Source organism: Vipera ursinii (genome assembly GCF_947247035.1).
Source record: "Vipera ursinii genome assembly, chromosome: 5".
NCBI classification, from domain to species: domain Eukaryota; kingdom Metazoa; phylum Chordata; class Lepidosauria; order Squamata; family Viperidae; genus Vipera; species Vipera ursinii.
In genome coordinates, this window is record NC_139518.1 from 30,082,312 (window position 1) to 30,106,561 (window position 24,250).

The window sequence follows — 24,250 nt, forward strand, 5'->3', positions numbered from 1 at the left end:
ACAAAGAAGAGGGGGTCAACTGATTTTTCAAAGTACCAGAAGGCAAGACAAGAAGCAATGGATGGAAATTAATCAAGGAGAGAAGCAATTTATAACTAAGGAGAAATTTCCAAACAGTGACAGCAATTAACCAGTGGAACAGCTTGCCTTCAGAAGTTGTAGGTGCTTCCTCATTGGAGGCTTTTAAGAAGAGACTGGACAGCCAGTTGTCTGGAATGGTATAGGGTCTCCTACCTGAGCAGGAGGTTGCACTAGAAGACCTCCAAGACCCCTTCCAACTCCATTATTCTGCAGAAGTTTTTATATAATTAAACTGAACATTAAACTATATTGCACAGTATTATTTAATTTTCAATATAAGGATTTTATCTAGATATTTATAATAAAAAGACAAATTATTTTTCTACCATACATAAAATCAAATACTTAGACATTTCCAAATGGAATATTTTATTGAAGGACAGACATATTAGTAGCAAACATGCTAACTAAAATATTGGCATATGTAATTAATGAACTAGAAAACAAAAAGATACTGAAAGAAACTCACACACATTTGTTTCTGTAGTAGATAATTCTACTTGAAAGTATAATTATTTTAAAATTATAACACCAAGCACCCTATATCAATAGGAAAAAAAATAGGTATAATGTTTTTTGAAGTTGTTAAGTTAAAGTAGAAAATGGTCATGTTTGCATTGTTTCAGCTCATCTAGCTGTATTTTATTTTATTTTTAAAGTAAAAACACTATTTTCCTATAAAAGATTAATGGACCCATCTTCATAAATATTTTATAAAGAATTATGTTAGGTAACAAAAAGATCCTTTATAGTGCAAATAATCAGGATCCTTATGAACAATATTGCTTTATCATTCAATCTATGGTATTTTTGAGGCACTCGGGTTGAATCAGCATTTTAACACTACAGAAAAAGCATTACACATTTTTATACATTTATGAAAGAAAAAGAGATTCAGTATGCTGGAAATTTATAATTCACACTATGACTGTCATGTGTCAGGAAGATAACACTCTTGCCTGGCAAATACATTTCTTGGTAAATTCAATGCTACTCAAGTTTTGTAGAGATGCTTATCAGGAAAAAATGTTTCCTCTCTCTAATTTTTATAGGGATAGATTTTCTGAGTACTTTAGAATTAAAGCATGACAAAGAAATGTTTGCTCTGTCAATGAAATTGTGGGATAGAAATGTTAATAATTTGATTAAAGGAAGTGCTGAAGACTTTTCCTTCAACAATTTTGAAGGAAAATCTTCATCAGAAGAGTACATAACAGATTTATAGCAAACGAATCCAAAAAACAAATGAGTTTTCATTATCCCAGTTTTACTATTTGACATTAATTTGGATTAATTTGGGAGATTTTTAACTTTTCTTCATAATTGTAGCTGATTACATTTGCCGTCTCTTGGAAGTTCTCATTTTATTTTCTTAGAATGCTATAGATATTGTGTCATTTCAGGTATTGTATGAAAAGAACAGCATACATTCATATTAGTAATCACTGCTGATAACAGTGATATAAAATGAGAGGTGGCTGCTACCTGCTGGCCACCAAATACAGTCCCAATAAAGCAAAAAAAAAAGACATGAAAAGACAATAAAATGTGAACAATTTAAATTTACTGAAAACAAATGGAGAACAAAATGCAATTTAAATGAAATATTAAATGAAAATGTATGGAATAATATAGTATAACAAAGATTTTCTCAGACATCTCTAATAGCATATTTTAAGGCAGTCTATATATTCAAATCTTGTGATCAGATTTTTTTCTAAAAAGCTAAACAAGATGTTCAGCTTACCAAAAAAAAAAAAATCCACACATTTCAAAATGTTTAATTAGGAAAAATACTTGTCTAATCAGTCAGACTTTCAGAAGAACCAGCTGACTTATTTTTCCTCCTTCGGAGCTGTAATTGCAGCTGAAGCTTGTTAGTGAAGAAGAACTGCTTCCACCCAATTTCTTGTGCCAGGGACTTCATTTCTGGAGTGATGGTGTCCAATAAATCTTGCACAATCATTTCCCATAGTTTGTCAGAGTTGCATAACTATTTGTAAAGAAATAAAAAATAGGAGCATATAAAAATAAATTTATTTTATTAGAAGCAAATAAATATTAGGTATCTGATTCCATTGGGTTGTTTGAGGTCCAGTATTTGCAAGTTTTTTCAAAAATGAAACAGACAATTGCATAATAATGTTCATATCCTTAATTTATAGTACCTGTTATCACCATGAGTATCAACTCTACATTTTAAAATTCAATTCAAATAATATTTAGGAACCATCCTTTATTTCAGTTACTTATTACAACCATCCATTTTGAATCTGATGATGTTGCTCCAGTTGAGTCTGTGCTTGAGGTTTGTCAGCCTCAGGACCCAATAGGTCTGGATTCATTTCAGCCTGATCAGCCACAGGCATCTTCTGTTCTGGTGTAACAGTCTGATGACATTACACAACCCCAAGCCCCAGGTTTAGACATCTACAGAGGCAAGCAGAGCAATTCTCCTCAATGAGACTCCTTACTAAACAAACGGTGAGGCATGAGTGGCTGCAGCTAACTGTTAGCAGACAGATTTAGGTAGCTGCTTTCCTTGCAGACTTTTGCTGGAGATAACCATTTGGCTTTCTAGCTTGTGACTTTTTGGCTGACTACCTCTTTTGATGTTCTGTGGCTCTTGGAACATATTTGGATGATGCTTTTGCTTCTCGGCCTGTACCAGCATTTTTCAGGCAAATGCATTTTACTAGGCATCTGAGCTACATTCCTATTTGTTGTTATCTGTTTTAACTATAGTACATATTTCAGCTTTGGAAGTGTGTGCCCAGGCCTAGAATGGACTTCCTGAAGCAGCATCCACACAGAGAACCAGTTGTTCACATATTTGAATCCCACCACTGAGTATGGACAATGTCACGAACAATGGAGATTCAATAACATTTAAATATTCCTCACCGTTGAATTTGGAGTTTGGCCAACTGTGATTAAGAAGCTGTATGTGCCACCAGAAATTAAAACATAAAACATCCAACAATTTATTTGAATGTAAATAAATTGGATCATCAAGCATAAGCATATGCACTCATGCACTTGTTACCTCCCGGATAGATTACTGCAATGCTTTCTACATGGGGCTGCTCTTGAAGACCACCCGGAGGCTCCAGCTGGTGCAGAATGCGGCCGCGCGGGTAGTGATGGGAGCATACCTATACTCCCATATTACACCCCTCCTGTGTGAGCTGCATTGGTTACCGGTTGTCTTCTGGGTGAGATTTAAGGTGCTGGTACTTACCTTTAAAGCCCTACATGGCCTAGGCCCGGGATATTTGCAGGACCATCTGCTGCCGGGAACGACTTCCCATCGCCCAGTGCGTTCACACAGAGAGGGCCTCCTCAGGGTGCCCTCGGCCAGACAATGTCGGCTGGCGACCCCCAGGGGGAGGGCCTTCTCTGTGGGAGCGCCAGTCCTGTGGAACCAACTCCCCCTTGAGCTCCGGATGGCCCAGGATCTCCGGTCCTTTAAAACTTTCCTTTTTCATCAGGCTGACCTGGACTGACGACAGGGTTTTTAAAAATGTTTTTAATTTTTAATTGTTTAGTTTAACTTATTTATTGGGGCTGTTTATTTAATTTCTTTTAACTTTTGTATTGTTGTTTTTATTGTTGCTAGCCGCCCTGAGTCCTTCGGGAGATAGGGTGGCATATAAGTCCCAAAATAAATAAATAAATAAATAAATAAATTTTTAATGCAGGAAATAAAAGCAGAATGGTTGTTTGTATCATAGATAACTCTGATTTGCTTTTTAAAATGAACCTTAGATAACATGTTTTAAAAAATAAAATTCTTTATCAAATTTATCTTTATGTCACATAACAGAGCTGCAACACTCTGATAGTACATATCTGATCTGCAATCATTTATGTGAATCAAATAATGGTAAAAAATGAGATCTGAAATCCTATAAATCCTATATCCATTTACCTAGGGATAAATTTTAAGACTCAGTGGTGTTTGATAGATAAATGTAGGATTACTTTCTAAAACATTTTATCTTGAAGCTTGTTAATATTTGAATTTTTTTTAGAATGTTTTACTAAAAGTACTAATAAACCATACTTATAATCAAAATTAAACTGTTAAAAATGCATCTCCATTACTATTTTGTATGAGGTTTAAGCTCCCTCTAGTGGCATTTTAATGATTTCAAAAATTAGAGATGATAGACATTGCAAGGCACTTTATTATAATAATTAACGATGCAAATCATCCCTGGTTAACTTGCCAGATGAAATGCAGATATACAATATATTATCAATAATAGTGACAGTGTAACAAAGTTAAATTTGTCAAGCTAGATGGTTATATATAACATTGAGTAGAAATCACTGAGCTATACAATCCAATTTAAAAAATACAGTCTCCTTTGAATTGCAGTTGAATTCTAGTGCCTTCCTATAAAAGGGCACTGCTGTTTCCTCTTCCAGGATGCTATTCAGCTTCTCAATCTAGTCTACAACCCTGGCATTTCTGCTAGTGTTTTATCAAAATACTAACCAAACATGAAGTTGGTTTATTGTATGGATTTTGAATAGTACAGCTACCCACATTTAAGCCCCTTATGCTGCTAAATAGAAATATTAGCTATTCCCAAGGCTTTTTTTGTCATAGAACACTCAGAACGGAGTTCCGGCACCTTTTTTGGATGGAACCTTGTAGGGTAGGCAAGGCGGGTTGTATGACATGTGTGAGTTCCGGCACCTTTTTCTTTTACAAAAAAAGCACTGGCTATTCCAAAAAAAGAAGAAAAGAACATTGATACTATACACATTGTATGGAGGACAGCCTTCCACAATTAGCTTAGCAATTTGAGGTTTTACTATAAGACTTTAATAAAGAAATCAAAGTACCATAAATCTTTAGATATTTATGCAGAACTAGAACTAAAAGCTCACACATATCAAGTTCATTTTTACCGTTTCAAATCTGTGTGATACTTGGGAAAGCCTTGCAATGTCTTCAAGATCCAAATAAGACATGATGTACAGAAGTAATGTATCAGGCAGTCGCACCAGGAAATCAAAATTACCTCTGCACAGATTGAAGATATGCTCCAGAGTGCTTCCTCCAAACACAATGGCTATTTGAACTGCAATTTTAGAAAGTACAACTAAGTCAGAAAAACTTAAATATAATCGATAGATATTAAACAGGTTTATTGCTTACAATTTAGACTGTACTTAAGGAATCATTGCTAAAACCCTGATCCTTGAGTTGTTAAACTTGTTTGAGAATCAGTATTATAACAGATTTCAACCTCATCCTGAAATAGGCTGGGATGGTAAATTCCATAATTCTCAGCAAGGTGGAGAACACCACCATATAACAGCAGTGATTCTCCTCTACTCTACTAGGGCTGTACAAAGCATTTGAAAAGGACATATTATAATATGCATTGCACAAGTGAAACATCTATCCCTGAAGTATTATAGTAGCCTTTTCCCTTGAAAGATTTGACCCAAAGTCCAACCTTGGTTGATTTTTATGTGTCTGCATACAGAGATAATGCTTCCATTGGACTGTCAGAAAAAGCAAAAGCAAATCCTGAAATTGCAGGATGGTGAGAATAATGAAAATGAGGGTGAAGGATGAAAGGTAATGAAGAACGCTAATTGGCTATAGAAGAAGGCTTAACATAGACATGGGCACCTTCCGGAGGCTGAGGCTTTTTTATTGTTTTGAGTGGAACAGAAAGTTTTGGAATGATTTTTTTAACTGTTTGTGTCTTGATGCTTGCCCATTCTCAACAGGGTGCATATCACATTGAACAGAACTGCTAGATGATATTTCACAATAAATACAGAAAAATCTATTTCTTTACTGCTGTTATAGTCACATTGGAGATTTAAACCTGAGCTCATATTTATGTTCAGTCTTAGTCTATACCACCGATGCTGCAGGTTTCTCTTTAATTGTTTTATATTACAGAGCTCCTTAATGAATGAAGGAATTTCCTGGGGTTGACGGGCAGGCAGAAGTTGTTTGATAGGAATTGCATTTAGCTCGTTTATCACCTCTGAGTTTCAGAGACTGACCAAGTATGTAACTAAACTATTTGCCAGTTCAGTGAGAAAATCTCCAAGGAATCTGAATGATTTCCTGTAGGAATCTATTCAGATCCATAAGATATCTGGGGTAGCATCCAAATGTGTCTTCCATTTATTGAGGGTAGTAGTGCCAACAAGCCTCCATACTGACAAGTTTGCTCTGTCCAATAACAATTGTTGTTGTTGTTGTTAGCTGCGAAGTTGTGTCCGACCCATCACGACCCTATGGATAACGTTCCTCCAGGCCTTCCTGTCCTCTACCATCTTCTGGAGTCCATTTAAGCCCACACCTACTGCTTCTGTGACTCCATCCAGCCACCTCATTCTCTGTCGTCCCCAATAACAATAGGCTGGAATTATTGATGAATCCAATCCTAAAGACACTTGAACTATTAAAGAGGTTATAGATCCCTGTGAGTGATTTTCAGGTTGTACTGCCAGTAGGAATGCTGCTGTCTATAAATCTATGCCAACACGGCTTGGTGGGAGCCTATGGGACCAACAGATTTGCCCCTCCTGTGAAATTTCTTACTATCAGGAAAGGGACATTTTTGCCTTATTCTAATTCTGTCATAAAGTTGCCTAAAAGGATTAGATGTCAACTTCTGAAATGAACCTGGCTGAAACCATCTTTGTCATTTTCAGTTACCTTGACATTAGGATAATAATTTTATTTTTAAAAAAATATTTTACATTTTTAATCTTCCTTTATTGTTTTTATAAATAACTTAAGGAGAAAACCTAGCTAATACTTATCCCTATTGCTATTTTCTCCACAACAACAATCCTGTGAGGTAGGTTGGTCTGAGAGAGTATGACTGGCCCAAAGTCTTTCAGGGCTGGGACTAAAAGACACAGTCTTCTGATTTTAGTCTGGTGCCTTAACCACTACACCAAACTGACTGTCTTATGATGTATGACACTCCATTTTTTATTTATTACACTTTCGAAGATGATTATTATGCAAAAAACCCCTGATATTATATTTATACATTTTGTAGAAAACTAAGAGATGAATTCCATTTCATAAGCTATAATAAGATACAACATAGACATGGATTCAGATATTGGCTTTCTGCTAATGGAATCTTCCCAACAAAGCACTTCTATCAAAATAGAGCATTACTGTTCGGATGGAACCCTTAAATATTTCTTATTGACAATACGGAATGAACTCACGTTTGAAACATGTGCCTGCAACATGCACACACAGAAATATTATAGTTCTGATGTGTATAGAGTCCTGCATTTCCACAAAATCATATCTAGTACAAAATTATTTTAAATAGCATAGCAACACTGTATAAATTGGAAAACTGCATTATTAGTATTATTACACTTAATTATTTTTCATGGTATGGTGTTCATTTATCATTAGAAACATTTAAACATTATTATCAGTTCTCCACTATTTAAATGTTTATTCCATAAGCGTTTTGCTATAAGCAATACCTCACACAATGTTTTTCAGGGAAAAATAATGACTGACATACAATGGTTTGGCAAATTTAATTTTACTTTATCTTTTCTTGAGATAAAAAAACAAACATTTTATGACAGCATGTCTGTAAATGCCTCCCGACATTACAATGGAACTGAGCAAGGATTGCTTAAAAATGACTAATGTTGTATTTGCCTATTAGCATCTTTTTGGAACTATCCCTTTAGAATATCTCTCCATCTTCTTTTGCTTTAATCCAATTATAGTTATGTAGTGTCTGGCTTCTTGGGAAAAATAATAAAGGCCTTGAGGCTGTTCACTGAATTCTGTCACTACATCCTTGTCTAAATATAAGGTCTGCAGAATTTCCAATATTGCTGCCTAATCCTGAAAAGCTTATTTTTGCCCACCATAACCAACTTTTCACTATACAGTAACTCATTGGATGAAATAACAAATCCCTTTTTATTATGAAATCCACATTAATATGAAAATTGGGGTGTGGTTGAGATTGATCAAAAGAGACTTAACTTCGTCCAAAATCAAGAAAATGACTAATATCTGTTTATATATTTCTCATATGTTGTTGTTTAAATGGAATACTGAATTCTAAGTTGCTGGATGTAATGTGTAATGATTTGAAGTGTATTTATTTATTTATTTATTTATTTATTTATTTGTTTGTTTGTTTGTTTGTTTTTATAAACCACCCCTCTCCCGAGGGACTCGGGGCGGTGTACAGAGTAAGACAGGCAACAAAATGAAACAGTATTGAAAAACAATAATCAAAGCAAAACAAACTGGGACCCCAATTAGAGCTATCAGAGCTATCAGGCCAGGCCGGACTGCTGGAATAAGTAAGTCTTTAAGTCGCGCCGGAAGGTGCGGAGGTCGGGGGCCATCCGGATTTCAGTTGGTAAGCAGTTCCAGAGGGCTGGCGCACCCACTGAGAATGCCCTCCCCCTGGGGGCCACCAGCCGACATTCCTTGAGCGGTGGCACCCTGAGGAGGCCCTCTCTGTGGGAGCGCACAGGGCGGTGGGGTGTTGACATTGGCAGAAGGTGCTCCCGTAGGTAGTCCGGACCCATGCCATGTAGGGCTTTGTATGTCATTGTTAGCACCTTGAACTTCACACGGAAGGCAACTGGAAGCCAGTGCAGCGCACGGAGAGGTGTGATATGGGAGTATCGGGAGGCTCCCAAAAGTGTCCGTGCCGCTGCACTTTGCACCAGTTGAAGCTTCCGAGTGGATCTCAAGGGCAGCCCCATGTAGAGAGCGTTACAGTAGTCTAGGCGAGAGGTCACAAGGGCATGGGTGACTGTACGTAAGGCATCCAGGTCCAGATAAGGCCGTAGTTGGCGCACCAGTCGAACCCGGGAGAAGGCCCCCTTGGTCACAGCTCCTATGTGATCTTCCAGGGAGAGCTGTGAGTCTAGGAGGACACCCAGGTTGCGGGCCCTATCAACAGGGGGTAGTAGCTTGTCCCCGATGTTAAGGGATGGGATGCTCTGAGTATCCTGGCTTGCCGGTACGTACAGCCATTCAGTCTTGTCCGGGTTCAGTTGAAGCCTGTTCCTCCCCATCCATTCCCGGACCGCTTTCAGGCAGCGGGACATCACGTTGAGGGCATCACTGATGTTGTTTGGAGTTGAGATGAAAAGCTGGGTGTCATCAGCATACTGATGGTACCCTACTCCAAAGCTGCGAATGATCTCACCCAGCGGTTTCATGTAGATGTTGAACAGGAGAGGCGAGAGGACCGACCCCTGAGGGACTCCGCAAACGAGAGGCCTCGGGGTCGACCTCTGTCCCCCTGCCAGCACCGACTGCGAGCGACCCTGGAGAAAGGAGGAGAACCAACGTAGAACCGTGCCTCCCACTCCCAGTCCCCTGAGGCATCGCAGCAAGATACCATGGTCGATGGTATCGAAAGCCGCCGAGAGGTCTAATAAGACTAGGACAGAGGAATGGCCCCTGTCCCGGGCTCTCCAGAGATCATTCATCAGAGCGACCAATGCCGTCTCCGTGCTGTAGCCCGGCCTGAAGCCCGATTGGTGCGGGTCTAGATAAACCGCTTCATCCAGGACCTGAGGAAGTTGGTGCGCCACCACGCTCTCAACAACCTTCGCAAGGAAGCGAAGATTGGAGACTGGACGAAAGTTATTTAATGAGGATGGGTCCAAGGTGGGCTTCTTGAGGAGAGGTCTCACCACCGCCTCCTTCAAGGCGGTGGGGAAGTGACCCTCACTCAGAGAAGCAGAGATGACCGCCAGGAACCAGCCTCGTATGCCCTCTCGAGCTGCATAAGTCAGCCAGGAAGGGCACGGGTCCAGTAAGCATGTGGAGGAGCTCAACCTCCTCATAATCCTGTCCACTTCCTTAGGAGTCACAGGATCAAATTCCTCCCAGATGACGTCGACAAGACTGTCCATGTCTTGTTCTTCCAACTCAGCCCAGTTGGAGTCCAGGCCGGTTCGAATCCGAGCAATTTTATCCAGCAGATATTGACCGAATTCCTCGGCTCGACCCTGCAAGGGTTCCTCCCTCACCTCTTGGTTCAGTAGGGAGCGAGTCACCCTGAACAAGGCAGCCGGGCGATTATCTGTGGACGCGATGAGGGTGGAAAAGTAGTTGGATTTTGCCACCCTTATCGCAGCGAGATAAGACCTGGTGAGGATTCTTAATCGCAATCGGTCGGATTCGGATCGACTGGATCTCCAACGGCTCACTAGGCCCCGTCTCCGACGCTTCATCTCCCGGAGCTCCGCGGTGAACCATGGGGCTCGCTGGGTGGCGCCACCCAGTATACTTTCTTTTCTTTGGGTATGTTACTTTTTGAGAGTATAGTGTTAAAATATACACTGTAATAGTATTATATGAAATAACATATTCATATTATATTGTAATTATTCATGCTTTATTTTATTGCTTGCTTACTGTATACAGTAATGCCCAGAGTTGTAGTTATTTGAGTTGATAGCCAACTCACTTGTTAAGTTGGGCTGCTACAGTAATAATAAATAAATAGTATTTTTCTCCTATTATTTAGTTCATGATTGGGAAAAATTCACCTAGCTTGCTGAATAATAGATCATCATTCTAAACTTTCCAAAACATATCTGATTCATTTACATTTTATGCAAATTTTACCAACTGTAAGTAAACAAGATGTAAGACAATTCAAGTGTATTTTAGGGCAGGGGTCCCCAACCCCCGGGCCATGGACTGTTATCGATCCAAGGCATGCCAGCAACCGGGCTGCACAAACAAGCAAAGCCCTATCCATGGGATGCAGGTAGCACACAATACCACACCCCCTCCAGTTGGTGGGAAAACCTCTCTCCGCGTAACTGGTTCCTGGTACCCAAAAGGTTGGGGACCTCTGTTTTAGGGAATACAAATTCATATTTTGGAGGGAGATAAATTAGGAGGACTATGCAGCATTTCAGCTTTCATTACATTATGGAGATATCAAGATTGCAACTCAAACAAATGAGATTTTTCTTGGGACTGCAATTCTTGGAAAAGATGGGATTGTTTTAAAGAGTTGCAGATAGGTGCTATATTTGCACACAAAACACACTAAAGGAACTTTTAGAATTAAATCCAAAGCATTATACTGTAAATGTTACAAATTCTACTACCATTTCAAGAATATGTTATTTTTCATTAAGTTTCTTAAAGAGAATGACATAAGGGAACTGTCACCATCAGTAAATAAGAATTTTAAAGAACACCGAAACTCTTCAAAAGTAGATTTGTTCCTCCACATGTTGAATATTATTGCATTTTCATATAGAGTTTATCTCTTGTAAATAGCTGAATAGGAATCCATAGATTATTTCCTATGCCACAAATAACAGATATTTAATCTCAAATTTTAACACTTTTTTTAAAAAAGACATCAGATTGTTAGCACTATGTTATGCCTTCACATTTGTCATGAAAATAAAATAGCATTCTACTACCAGAAAGACTGATTTATACAAAATTGTTAAAAATAGGACTTATCACATTTTCTTCAAACATGCATTTTCTTCAAAGACTAATACACGCATTGAACTATGACTAAATTCATAGTATTCTACTTTGGAGGGAGGGATCATCCAAGAAATCTTCATGAGATTCTTTGAGTTCTCCAGGCCTTGCTTCACGGAATTCACTCCGAAGAGAAATTTTCCACCACCTGAAAATCACCTATGAATGGAGAATAGTGACAAGTATTTAGAGAAATTATTTAGATAGCTGGTATAGTGATTAAGGAGATGGATTAGGAATGGGGAGGCTCAGATTAGTCAAAGATGACTTGGGGCCAGTCACTTCTCTCAGTCCTAATCAGCATCAGGCTTTTATGGCAAGCTTAATGAACATTTCCTGCTCCATTGTTATCATGTATGGATAAGCTTCACTGCAAAAACAAGGCAAACCTGCACATTGAGACATTCAGAACATTAATATTTATATAAAATAATTCAGGATGGATATTGATAAATATATTGGAATGTAAAATCTCTAACTGGCTTCCTTCTGAGAAAGCACGTAACTACTTTACTAGTAATTGTAGATGATCTTGCGGAAATAAGTATGTTTGCACATCACACTTAACAATGGTTCGTTTATTAATGATTTACTCAGTCCAATTTTGCAGATTCACACAATACAGCAAACCACAAAATAACCACGGATTTCCATTGAGCCAAAATATGATTGGGTAATTTGTGATCCAGTCACAGAAATATAACGTAGGATTAATTTAGCCATGGAGGTGCCCGCACCAAAAAAGAGAACACTTCATATAACTTGTTTTCCTGTGAATAGGTTGCCAGTGCCAGATTTTGATGCAAAAGGAACTAAGAGACCTAAATCTTAGCATGTTATGAAATACAGTACTGACTACATACACATTGCCTGGCTGATTCTTACAGAGGAAATAAGCATTTTTCCATGAAACTGTAAATAATGACTGCAAGGTGAATTGCAATTTCACTCTTTACTTCCTCTTCTATGCTTTCAAAACAGGGCAGTTTTGAGGAACTGGAAGAGGAGTTACTTGGCTTGTTATTGAATAAAATTTTTCACATCTATAATTGTAACTAATTAAAAAAGAGAGTGACATAAAAACTGTTTTTGATGAAAGTAAAAAGAAAATCTTAATTTATTATATAGTTAACCACTGCAAAAACAAACAAACAAAATATACGCAGACCTTTCTGGATATAAAGTTTGAGAAACTATCTGATTATTCAGATACATTCAATTAAATGCAACATTAATCAATTTGCCATACTTAATACTAGTAAGGTTTTTAAAATCTTAGAGTGAATAGCTGTATCACATACATGCTATGAAATGATTTTTTTCTATTATCATTATTCCTTTTATAAGGAATGTTCCCTTCCTATTCTGATTTGCATAAATATACTCATTAAAGTAACTGCTGAAAATACAGAGATTAAATGCTGTGATTTTCCGCACAGTATTTCGTGGAAAAGACATAGAAATGCTTAAAAAGTTAGTTTTTGCAAAACGTTTTTGAGGCATGTGAAGTTTAAAGTAAACATTTAGATTAGGAAGCTTTGAATCTTTCAGAAGATGATCCTTCTTAGAAGAATGCTTTTAAAGGAAAAAAATAATTTAATTAAAATAATTTTTGGTTAAAAGATATGTGTTAAGTCGTGGGCTCTGGTGAGCAGGAATGAAGACACAAGGCTGAGTACAGAGAAAGTCACTCTTTTATTCTTGCTGGAACTGTACTTGAGCTTGGGCTGCACCCAGCCACAATATATACTGTAGCCAAGCCCTATGGTAGCAGCCAATAGGATTGAACCCGCGCTTGCCACCTGGGGCTGACCAATTGCAGGACCGGAGACAGCCTGTCTGGGTTGCTGGAGAGTTGTTAGCTCTCCAGCAACGCATGTGGTATGGTACCAAAAGCCCAGTACGTAACAATATGTACTACTTAATTGGATTTATTTGGGAATCTTAAATCACTATGATATAAGATTCAGTATTTAATAGGAACCCAACAATGTTTAAACTAACATTGATTAGTGTCATTTGTGAACCTAGCCAGAGAGCAAAATTGTGAAACAAAAGTACATTGGTCCAATAAAATTTGGCCAATCTCTTATGATATTATTAAAAATGAGGGATACATGCTCAAAATCATATCAGGGAAACTGTTCGGCTTTTGTCTTCCATTTTAGCTTGACTTGGAATTTGCACATGAGTTGTTTATGACCTATTCCACAGTCAGCCCTAGCTAGTCTTTGCTGTTATAATTAAGCTCTTCTACCTCCTTATGCTAATAATATATAGTCGGTTTTATTTTTGTGTACACCATCTGGTGATATATATATATGTATTGATATGGTTGTTGGAATATAGTGTAAGCAATCAAGAAGTGACAGTATTGGCAGAAATTGGTAAGTTGATCTCTTGCTTCATTTCAGTTTCTTAGGCCATACAGTTTAATTACATTTTCCTTTGTAATATTTCCAATGTTGGTATTCCAGTCTCCAAATACAAGCAGCACATCTTGCTTACATATTTTCTCAACTTCAGATTAACCCCCTCTTCTGCATCAGTAGTTGGAGCATAAACTTGAATAAGCATCATAATAAATGGTTGCTTGTGAAGTATAATTGACACTATTCAATCATTGATTGCATTGTTCCCAAGTACAGTCTTTGTTTTAGCTTTCCTGACTATGAAAGAAACTCTGGTTCCACTTTGTTTTTCATATTTCTAATAATAAACAGAATCATCTTTTAATTGAAAATTTCCAATTCCAGTCAATTTCAATGGAATGATGCCAGAAAGATCAATGTATAGTCAATTCATTTTGTCTTTCACTGTATGGATTCTCCCATGTATATGCATCTAATATTTATTTCCCATCGTAATTTGTCTTTGCAGCTTCAGATTTTCCTTTCTCGTATGGCAACCTTAGCAATTAAATATCTCAAAGGCTTTAATCTAGCCATTTTTTAAACATCACTAATATCCCAAAAGATACTCAGCTCTTCCTCAATAACATGTTGAGTGCCATCAGACCTAAGAGGCCAATCAACCATTACTATATTATCAATTTTATATTGTCTATTCATTGTTAAATATAGGAGTGGTTTGCCACTGCCATCCCTTCCATGGTATGAAAAGATGCCTTTGCTGTTGTCACTAAAGTAATTTTCTGCTTCCAGTATCTTGCTATGTTGCTGATGCCCGATAAAAATGCCTGTCCACTTTAGCTAAACAGCTTTGCTGGAATTATACAATCATGATGTACACTCCTGCCATTCTTTGTTCACCTCTCCTAAAAACACTCTGTCACCTCATTGAGGTAGGAGAGAAGGATTTGAGGGGGCATGTCTTCTATTAGGAAATCATTGATATGACCCAGTGTTGAATGAATTACTTTTTAAGCAATCTTGTTTTTTTTTAAAGTGACAATTCAGTTACCAGGAAAAAAACCCATTTTTATATTTACTTAAAAGCAACTGTAAGGAACTACAAATGTGACAGGTACAGTAGCTTAATCAATCAATCTGTTTATTACAGCCTTAAGGCCAGACACAATCAAAATATATAACAGCAAAATATATAACAATCTGACATCCATATTTACAGGATATAAAACCACCAAACAATCAGTATAATACAATCCAAAATTCTCAAAATAAAACATCATATTAAAATTTTTCAGACCTTAATAATGGTGCGATGTATTGTGCAGATGGTGGCACAAAATTGGGCAACCTGAATTGATATTTTCGGATCCTTATCCAAAAGTAGTAGCATTAAATAAAATTCATATCCCCTGCCTGGAATTTTCTTCAATATCGGATATATAAAAATCTGTCTAGAATCTTTATATAAAGAACAATGAAACAGGGGACTTCCGGTGGCGGCGCGGCGCCGAAGACAGCCGTTTTGGGCTGCCCGCTGCTCAGCTGAGTTGTTTTCACCCGAAACAGCGCCGATCAGCTGTTCGGGTGGATTTGAAGCCCCCTCCTCGGGAGAAGAGGAGGGGGTGAGGCCCCAGGTAGGGGTTGAGTTCTCCGGGGCTGCCTGAGCTTTTAGCTCGGGCGGCTGAAGGATTGAACTCCCCCGTAGCCTGGGTTGCTCCCAGCTGTTCAGCGTCTCTGCTCTGGGATTTTTGAAGCAGAGCCAGGCGTTTGCGACCACCCCTGCCAGAAGGAAAGACCCTGGAATAAAAAGGAGCAGGCAGAGCGGTACAGGAGGTCAAGGTGAAGAGGACTTTTATTCTTACTCTCTAGCTTAATGGACTTTATAAACTTAAAGTGAAAGTGCGCAACAAGTGAAAGTAAAAAGATGGCGGCTAAACCTCCCTCAAAAACCCATCGGAGTGCAGGAACTTCCCTGGTGCAACAGACATCGTTGCAAGCTTTGCTTCCTCCTGCCGCACTGACATCGAAGGACTTACAAGATGCCCTTGAAAAACAATCCCAGGTAATATCAGAAATGCTGGGTGATAAGTTGGCAAAGGTGGAAGAGAAACTGGAGAAACTGGAGGAGAGGATAGAAGAGAAGTTCAGTGCGATGAGGGTAGACATTTTGTCTACAGTGGAAAGCGTGGCTGAATGTGTGCAAGGTTTGGACGAAAAAGTGGAGGACCTGAGTCAAAAGAATGCTATACTAGAAGTAAAGGTACTGGAGAATGAAGATTTAAGGGATAAAATGGACGGAGAATTGAGTCTTGTCCAGTATCATCAGATGCAGTATGCTATTAGAATCAGAGGCTTAAAAGAGAATACTAAAGAAGACCTAAAGCAGCTGATTTCTGAGGCTCTGGAAGCAGTATTGGGTCAGCCAGCATCGGAAATAAAGGGATGCATGGATAAAGTTTTTCGTGTAAACTCATGGATTGCTAGGCAGAGAAAGCTACCTAGAGATGTGGTGGTTTATTTTATAAAGAGAGAAACTAGAGATGAAGTTATTCAAGCCGCTTATGATACTAAAGTTGTGGTTGCTGACCAAGAAGTTTTGGTTTTAAAAGAAATTCCTCCAAAGATTTTAAGGAGAAGGAAGGATTTTGCATTTCTTGTGCAGGAACTTAAGCAACGTGATTTAAAGTTCTGATGTGAGATTCCAGTCGGATTGGTGGTGATGCATGAAGGTAAAAGATATCGTCTGGTTACTGTGACACAGGCGCGTGATTTCTACAATAATGTTTTAAAAGCAACCCCTCTACTACTTCTGGAAGCTGCAAAGGGATCTGGAGAAGGAAAACCTCAAGAGGCCGAAGGTGGACAGACAGAGGAGAATGGTGCTGGAGGGGATCAAATTATAGCCGCGTCGGCTGTCGCTGGAGAGCAGAGGGTGACGCGTGACGCTTTAAAATGAGCAAAACAAATAAAAGAACAAGACCAGCAGAAGTTTATGGAACTTTCAAAGCGTACTTACAGTGAAGCAGTGGGAGGAGCGCGGCCCAAAGGAGATAGAGGGGCTATTAAAGATGTGCTCCAACAGCTTCGGGCCGACACGCATGGCGACTAAATTCCTAACCTGGAACGTTAATGGACTAAATTCACCACAGAAGAGAAAGAAAGTTTTTCAATATTTAAAACAATTTAAGATTGATGTTATATGTTTGCAAGAAACGCATATTAGGGTTATGGACCAAAAGTATTTATCGAACTCAAGGTTGGGCACGCAATTTGTTGCCTCTGCAATGAATAAGAAAAATGGAGTGGTTGTTTATGTTAAAAGTGCTTTAACAGCGGACTTAATTGAAGCAGATAAGCATGGAAGATATGTTATGATAGATTTGTTGCTAGAAGGCAAAAAAACGCTTTTAGTTGGACTGTATGCTCCTAATCAACAACAAGCTGATTTTTTTAGTTTACTTCATACAAAGCTTACTCAGTTGGATTACAAATCGTTTATTTTTATGGGGGACTGGAATGGTGTTTTGGATGTACAGATGGATAAGGCTGGTTCTTTTAAGCGTGCTCCGAGTCATGCCAGATTGCCTAAATCTTTTTTTGAAATGAAGGATGATTTGGAATTGCGAGATATTTGGCGTGACACACACCTGCATGAAAAGGATTATACTTTTTTTTCTGATAGACATCAATCTTTTTCCAGGATTGATTTTATTTTGCTGACTAATGACTTTTTTTCTAGGATTAAGAAGGTAAAGATCTGTGCAAGAGCTATTTCTGACCATAGTCCAGTTTGGTTAGAGATCAATAAGGACAATAGAGATAGGCGCTCGTGGCGCGTAAATGAGAATTTGTTTAGAAATCAGAGAAATGTGGAAGAATGTAAACAGCGGATGAAGGATTTTTTTGAAATTAATATGAATAAGGATACTTCTATGGACATGGTTTGGGATGCTAGCAAGGCCTATATGAGAGGGATGTGGATATATATGAATAATAAACACAGACGTACTTTGGAAGCCAGAAGGAAAGAATTGGAGAATGAAATTAAGGAAAAAGAAAAGGCCTTGATTTTGAACCCATTGGATGTGAAGACTAAGGAGGTTATTAAGCTATTAAGAGGACAATTTGACAAACTAATGGCTGACCAAGTGGCAACCAATTTGCCGTTTGCCAGGCATAATACTTTTTGCAATGCTAATAAGCCAGGTAGATGGCTAGCTTACAGACTGAGGAAAAAGCAAAGGGCTTCTAATATAGATAAAATTGAGCATAAGGGAAAGGTTGTGTTTCAACAGGATCTTATTAAGGAAGCCTTTGTGGATTTTTATTCTAAATTATATGCTAAGGAGAAGATTAATGAAAAAGACATTGATGTATATTTGGAGAATGCTAGCATCCCAGTTCTTACGCAAGCACAAAAAGAGGAGATTAATCAATTGATAACAGAAGAAGAAATTCTTACAGCAATTAAGGAATTGAAGGTGGATAAAGCGCCAGGTACGGATGGTTTGACTGCGGCTTACTACAAAAATTTACAATTAGAGTTGATAAAACCGTTAAAGGAACTGTTCCAGACAATTCAGAGAGGGGGAAAGGTGCCTCCGTCTTGGAGAACTGCTTTTATCTCTTTGATTCCGAAGGAAGATCAAGATGCTACTCAAGTAAAAAACTATAGACCGATATCACTTTTAAATACAGATTACAAGATATTTGCTAAGGTGTTGGCTAATAGATTGATGAGGGTTCTGCAACAGGTGATTCATGGGGACCAAACTGGGTTTATTAGTGGTAGGCAAATGAAAAATAATGTGAGGCATATAGTTGATGTGTTAGAGTTTTTGGAAAGGAACAACCAGATCCCTGCGGCGCTAATTTTTTTAGATGCTGAAAAAGCCTTTGATCAATTGAACTGGCAATTTTTGATGAAAGTTTTAGATAAAATGAATTTTGGGGATAAATTTTTGCAACCAATTAGGGCATTATATCAAAAACAAACTGCCCGAATAATAGTTAACAATAGTTTGACAGAGGCATGTAATATTGAGAAGGGCACAAGGCAAGGGTGTCCGTTATCGCCTTTGTTATTTGTGTTAACATTGGGGATATTATTGGTAAAAATACGGAACTCGGAAAGAATTAAGGGTATACAAATTAGAGATCAGGATTATAGATTGAGAGTGTTCACAGACGATCTGGTTGTTACAGTGACCCAGCCGGAGAACTCTGTTGTGGATCTGATGGAGATAATAATGCAATATGGGAAGGTTTCTGGATTTAAAGTTAATGCACAAAAAACAAATTCTGGCCAAAAATATGACAGTATCACAAAAGGCTCTTTTAGAAGGATTAACTGGATTTGAGATTGCTAAAAGGGTCAAATATTTGGGGGTGCTTCTGTCGCCCTCTAATACAAAGTTATATAAAAATAACTATGAAAAATTATGGGGAAAAATTCAAAAAGAAATGGAGAGCTGGGAAAAATTGCAATTGTTTTTGTTGGGGCGAATCGCAGCAGTGAAAATGAATGTCCTGCCTAAATTTTTATTCTTATTTCAAATGATACCGGTTCTTAAGAAAGATTCTAATCTGGAGGAATGGCAGCGAGGTATCAATAAATTTGTTTGGGCAGGGAAAAGGCCACGAGTTAAATTTAAGATTATGCAGGATACTCGTGAAAGAGGTGGTCTTAAAATGCCCAATCTTAAATTATATTATGAAGCTGCTGCGTTAGCAGGAATAAGTGATTGGATTAATTTGACACAAGAGAGATTATTAAATCTTGAGGGCCACGATTTGTTGTTTGGTTGGCATGCATATTTGTTGTATGATAAGAAGGTAGATAATGTGTTTAGAGTGTATATTTTAAGACAGGCATTGTTGAGAGTTTGGAAGAAGTATAGACATAAGTTAGACTGTAAGATACCACTGTGGGCAATCCCAAAACACGCAATAGAAAATATAAATGTTGGTTTTAAACATGATGTGACTACGTATAAGGAGATTTTAAGCTTGGAAAGAAATGTCTGGTGTCTGAAACCATACAGCCTCTTGCGAGATGAGAAGATTGTTCAAACTTGGTTTCAATATATTCAGCTACGGGCCAGGTGGAAAGAAGATCAGAAAACTGGTTTTACAATGACTGATGAAAATCTGATAAAGCAAATTAGAAATCAGGGTCCAGCACATATTAAACGGATATATCTTGCATTGATAGAAATTGACTCAGAAACAGAACTTGTTAAGGATTGTATGATAAAATGGGCCCAAAACATCCAAGAAGTTATTACAATGGACACGTGGGAAAAGATTTGGGTGAGGAACGTAAAATTTACACAAGCTCAAAACTTAAGAGAGAACTTTTATAAAATGTTTTATAGATGGCATCTAGATCCTAAAAAGCTTGCAAGTATGTATCCGAATTATCAGCCCAAATGCTGGAGGTGTGGCGATGAAGATGCAACATATTTTCACATATGGTGGACTTGTAAAAAGGTTAAGGCCTTTTGGATAAAAATTTGGTGGAATATGCAGAAGATTTTCAAGCAAAGGATAAAGTTTTGTCTGCAACTTTTTTTGTTGGGAATAATTACAGATGCTACAGTTGTGGACACTAAGCTGATGTTGAATTTAATTACGGCAGCAAGACTCTTAATAGGTCAGTATTGGAAGGAGGAGGAACTGCCGACTATAGAAGAATGGACCTTAAAGGTTTCTGACCTGGCAGAGATGGCAAAGATTTCGGCCTATTTGAAAGATCACTCGCAAGAACGTTATATTATGGAGTGGAGAAAATGGATTGAGTATATACAGAACAAATATGGGACTAAAAAGTTTCATGTAGCATTTGAATAAGTCTTCCTTTCTTTTTTCTTTTTTCTTTTTTTATATATTTAATATTAATAGTGTTTGTAGTTATCCTATATGAGCTAGAGAGTGATAGATTTTAGAGTTTATGGTTGTTAGCATATGGATGTTTATGATTGTTTTTTTTGTTCTTATACCTTGTACTTAGCTCTGGGAAGTGGGGGGGGAGGGGGAGAGGGGCAGGGAGGGAGGGGGAGGGGAGGGGGGACTGTTAAAGATAAAATGTATGTTAAAACTTTTCAATAAAAAAAAAGAACAATGAAACAGCATATGACTTAGAGTTTCTATAGAGCCATCACCACATGGACACAATCAAAGGTGCATAGGAGTGCCCTTAACCATCCAAAAAGGACTGCTGAGGGCAATGCATCCAGCCTGGCTAAGGTGAAACTTAGCTTAATTGAAACCTGGCAATTTTACCTTAATCACCTGGTTTCTGAATCCTTGCCCTAATTTATCTGCTTAAACATTCAGCTCAGGTTCTTGCATTTACTACATACTGATCTTTTCTATGTATTTCAGATATTTCAGATTGTACCAGCCATAGTCCCTTGCTACTAATTGGGCTGTTTGAGTATGGGAATAAAATCCAAAGCAGATGGAGGATATAACACTAACTTGTTTAGCACATGGTTTCTAAAACACTAGTACTGAAAAATATTTACTTAGGAATAAGAAATATAAAACACACTGTTCTTTCAAAAAAAATCTTACTTTCATGTAATGTTGTAGAAGTGTAAAAGGTAAAGCATTTATAATAAACATTTTTCAAAATTGTGTAATTATTGCCTCCTATCTTTCTCTAGAGATCAAATTGCCAATATACGCTGGATCATGGATAAAGCTAGGGAGTTCCAGAAAAACATCTACTTCTGCTTCATTGACTATGCTAAAGCCTTTGATTGTGTGGATCATAACAAACTGTGGCAAGTTCTTAAAGAGATGGGAGTACCAGACCATCTTATTTGTCTCTTGAGAAACCTATATGCGGGTCAAGAAGCAACAGTGAGAACTGGACATGGAACCACTGATTGGTTCAAAATTGGGAAAGGAGTCCGGCAAGGCTGTATACTGTCGCCTTGCCTACTTAACTTATAGGCAGAGCACATCATGAGAAAGGCAGGGCTAGATGAATCAAAAGTTGGAATTAAGATTGCCGGAGGAAACATCAACAACCTAAAATATGCAGATGATACCACTCTAATGGCAGAAAGTGAAGAGGAACTAAAGAGCCTCTTGTTGCGGGTGAAGAAGGAGAGTGCAAAACTTGGGTTGAAACTTAACATTAAGAAAACCAAGATCATGGCATCCGGTCCTCTCAATTCCTGGCAAATAGATGGGGAAGAAATGGAGGTAGTGACAGATTTTATTTTCCTGGGCTCCAAGATCACTGCAGATGGGGACTGTAGCCAAGAAATTAAAAGACGCTTGCTCCTGGGGAGAAAAGCCATGGCAAATCTAGACAGCACACTAAAAAGCAGAGACATCACCCTGTGAATGAAAGTGCGTATAGTCAAGGCGATGGTCTTCCCAGAAGTAAAATGTAAAAATTACATCTCTCTATGTAAGTATTCTCTATTCTCTATTCTGGGTGAAGAAGGAAAGTGCAAAAGTTGGCTTGAAACTTAACATTAAGAAAACCAAGATCATGGCATCTGGCCCTCTCAATTCCTGGCAAATAGATGGGGAAGAAATGGAGGTAGTGACAGATTTTATTTTCTTGGGCTCCAAGATAACCGCAGACGGGGACTGCAGCCAAGAAATTAAAAGACGCTTGCTCCTGGGTAGGAAAGCCATGGCAAATCTAGACAGCACACTAAAAAGCAGAGACATCACCCTGTCAACAAAAGTGGGTATAGTCATTTTCATTTATTGGATTTCTATACCACCCTTCTCCCTAGGGACTCAGTCAAGGCTATGGTCTTCCCAGTTGCAATGTATGGCTGTGAAAGTTGGACCATAAGAAAGGCTGAGCGCCAAAGAATTGAGGCCTTTGAACTATGGTGCTGGAGAAGACTTCTGTGAGTCCCTTGGACTGCCAGGTGATCAAACTGGTCAGTCCTAGAGGAGATCAACCCTGACTGTTCTTTAGAAGGCCAGATCCTGAAGCTAAAACTCAAATACTTTGGCCACCTAATGAGAAGGAAGGACTCACTGGATAAGAGCCTAATTCTGGGAAAGGTTGAGGACAAGAGAAGAAGGGGACGACAAAGAATGAGGTGGCTGGATGGAGTCACTGAAGCAGTACGCGTGAGCTTAAATGGACTCCAGAAGATGGTAGAGGACAGGAAGGCCTGGAGGAACGTTGTCCATGGGGTCGCGATGGGTCGGACACGACTTCGCAGCTAACAACAACAACAACAACATCTTTCTCTAGCTAGCTGTTCTTGAACAAGCATATGCAATTTTTTGAACTATTTTTCTTGTTCACATAGTAGGGAATGAATGTAACAAAACAGGAATTTTATCAGTAAAATGACAGATTTATACATGTCAGCTTTCTGCCTCTTCTATTTGGAGGCATGCAAATATTTATGAATCAAACATGAATATAAATCTAGTTACAAAGGGCTAAATTAGAAGAAAGGTTTATTATGGCTTTAACTACTGAATAACTACCTGTTATTTGAGGCAAATAAGCATCAGAAATTAGAGCAAATTTAAGGAAATTGTTGCTTTCCAGATATTACTATCACTTTCAGAATGGTCATGCCGACTGGGGTTTAGAAGCGATGTAGCTTATGCCTATTTCAGTATTGGGAGCTGAGGGCCCCATCCGCGAAAAACATCTTGTAACTACAACTGGACAAATTTTTTTTAAGCCGGAGCTAGCATTAGCACTGCAGTCCATCCTTATTAATCGACTTACATTCCAGCCCTAAATCAGGAACTGTCCGTAAAAACATGAGCACTCGGCGAATTTCTCTCCCGCTTGCCCCCGCTTTCCTTCATTTATTTTGTCCGCCAGGAATGTATCTTCGTAAAGGGTAATTGACGCTCCTTTCCCTTCGTCGGGGTACCGTGCACTATTCTTTCTTCCTCAATATTTAGTCGCCCTCCAACAGAAATTCCCCCCCCCAAAAAAAAAAAATCTCTGAAGGCCGACAAAAGGGAGAAAAAACAAGTATACTCACATCCTTCTTAGTAACGGTGATTTGGTAGAAGTCTTTGCTAGGTGCCGGGGCTTGTCCGCGCGTCTCGAACAAAGTGTCGTCCAGGAGAGACGCCATTTTAGGACGCCAACTCCCAGTCGCTCTGGCAACCAGGAAGGGGCGGGCGAATGGAAGGTCACTGGAAGCCCAGCCCCCTCTCTTAAAGGAGACGACCAGTTCTTAGCGTTAGAAGTCACGGAGGTTTTATCACCCCAAGGAAGGAAAGAGGAGCCTCGGAATCGCCACGG

At 38.5% G+C, this 24,250-nt stretch overlaps 1 protein-coding gene across 1 annotated transcript; it reads right to left on the reverse strand.

Moving 5' to 3' along the window:
* Positions 1 to 1,470: 1,470 nt before the first annotated feature.
* Positions 1,471 to 24,206, reverse strand: FBXO36 (F-box protein 36). The gene is made up of 4 exons (XM_083363354.1): positions 23,985 to 24,206; positions 11,665 to 11,773; positions 5,005 to 5,177; positions 1,471 to 2,074 (listed from the first exon to the last, which is right to left on the reverse strand). Exons 1-4 carry the CDS (start codon positions 24,078 to 24,080, stop codon positions 1,883 to 1,885), a joined length of 570 nt encoding a protein of 189 aa, XP_083219480.1. The 5' UTR covers positions 24,081 to 24,206; the 3' UTR covers positions 1,471 to 1,882.
* Between the last annotated feature and the right edge of the window lie 44 nt (positions 24,207 to 24,250).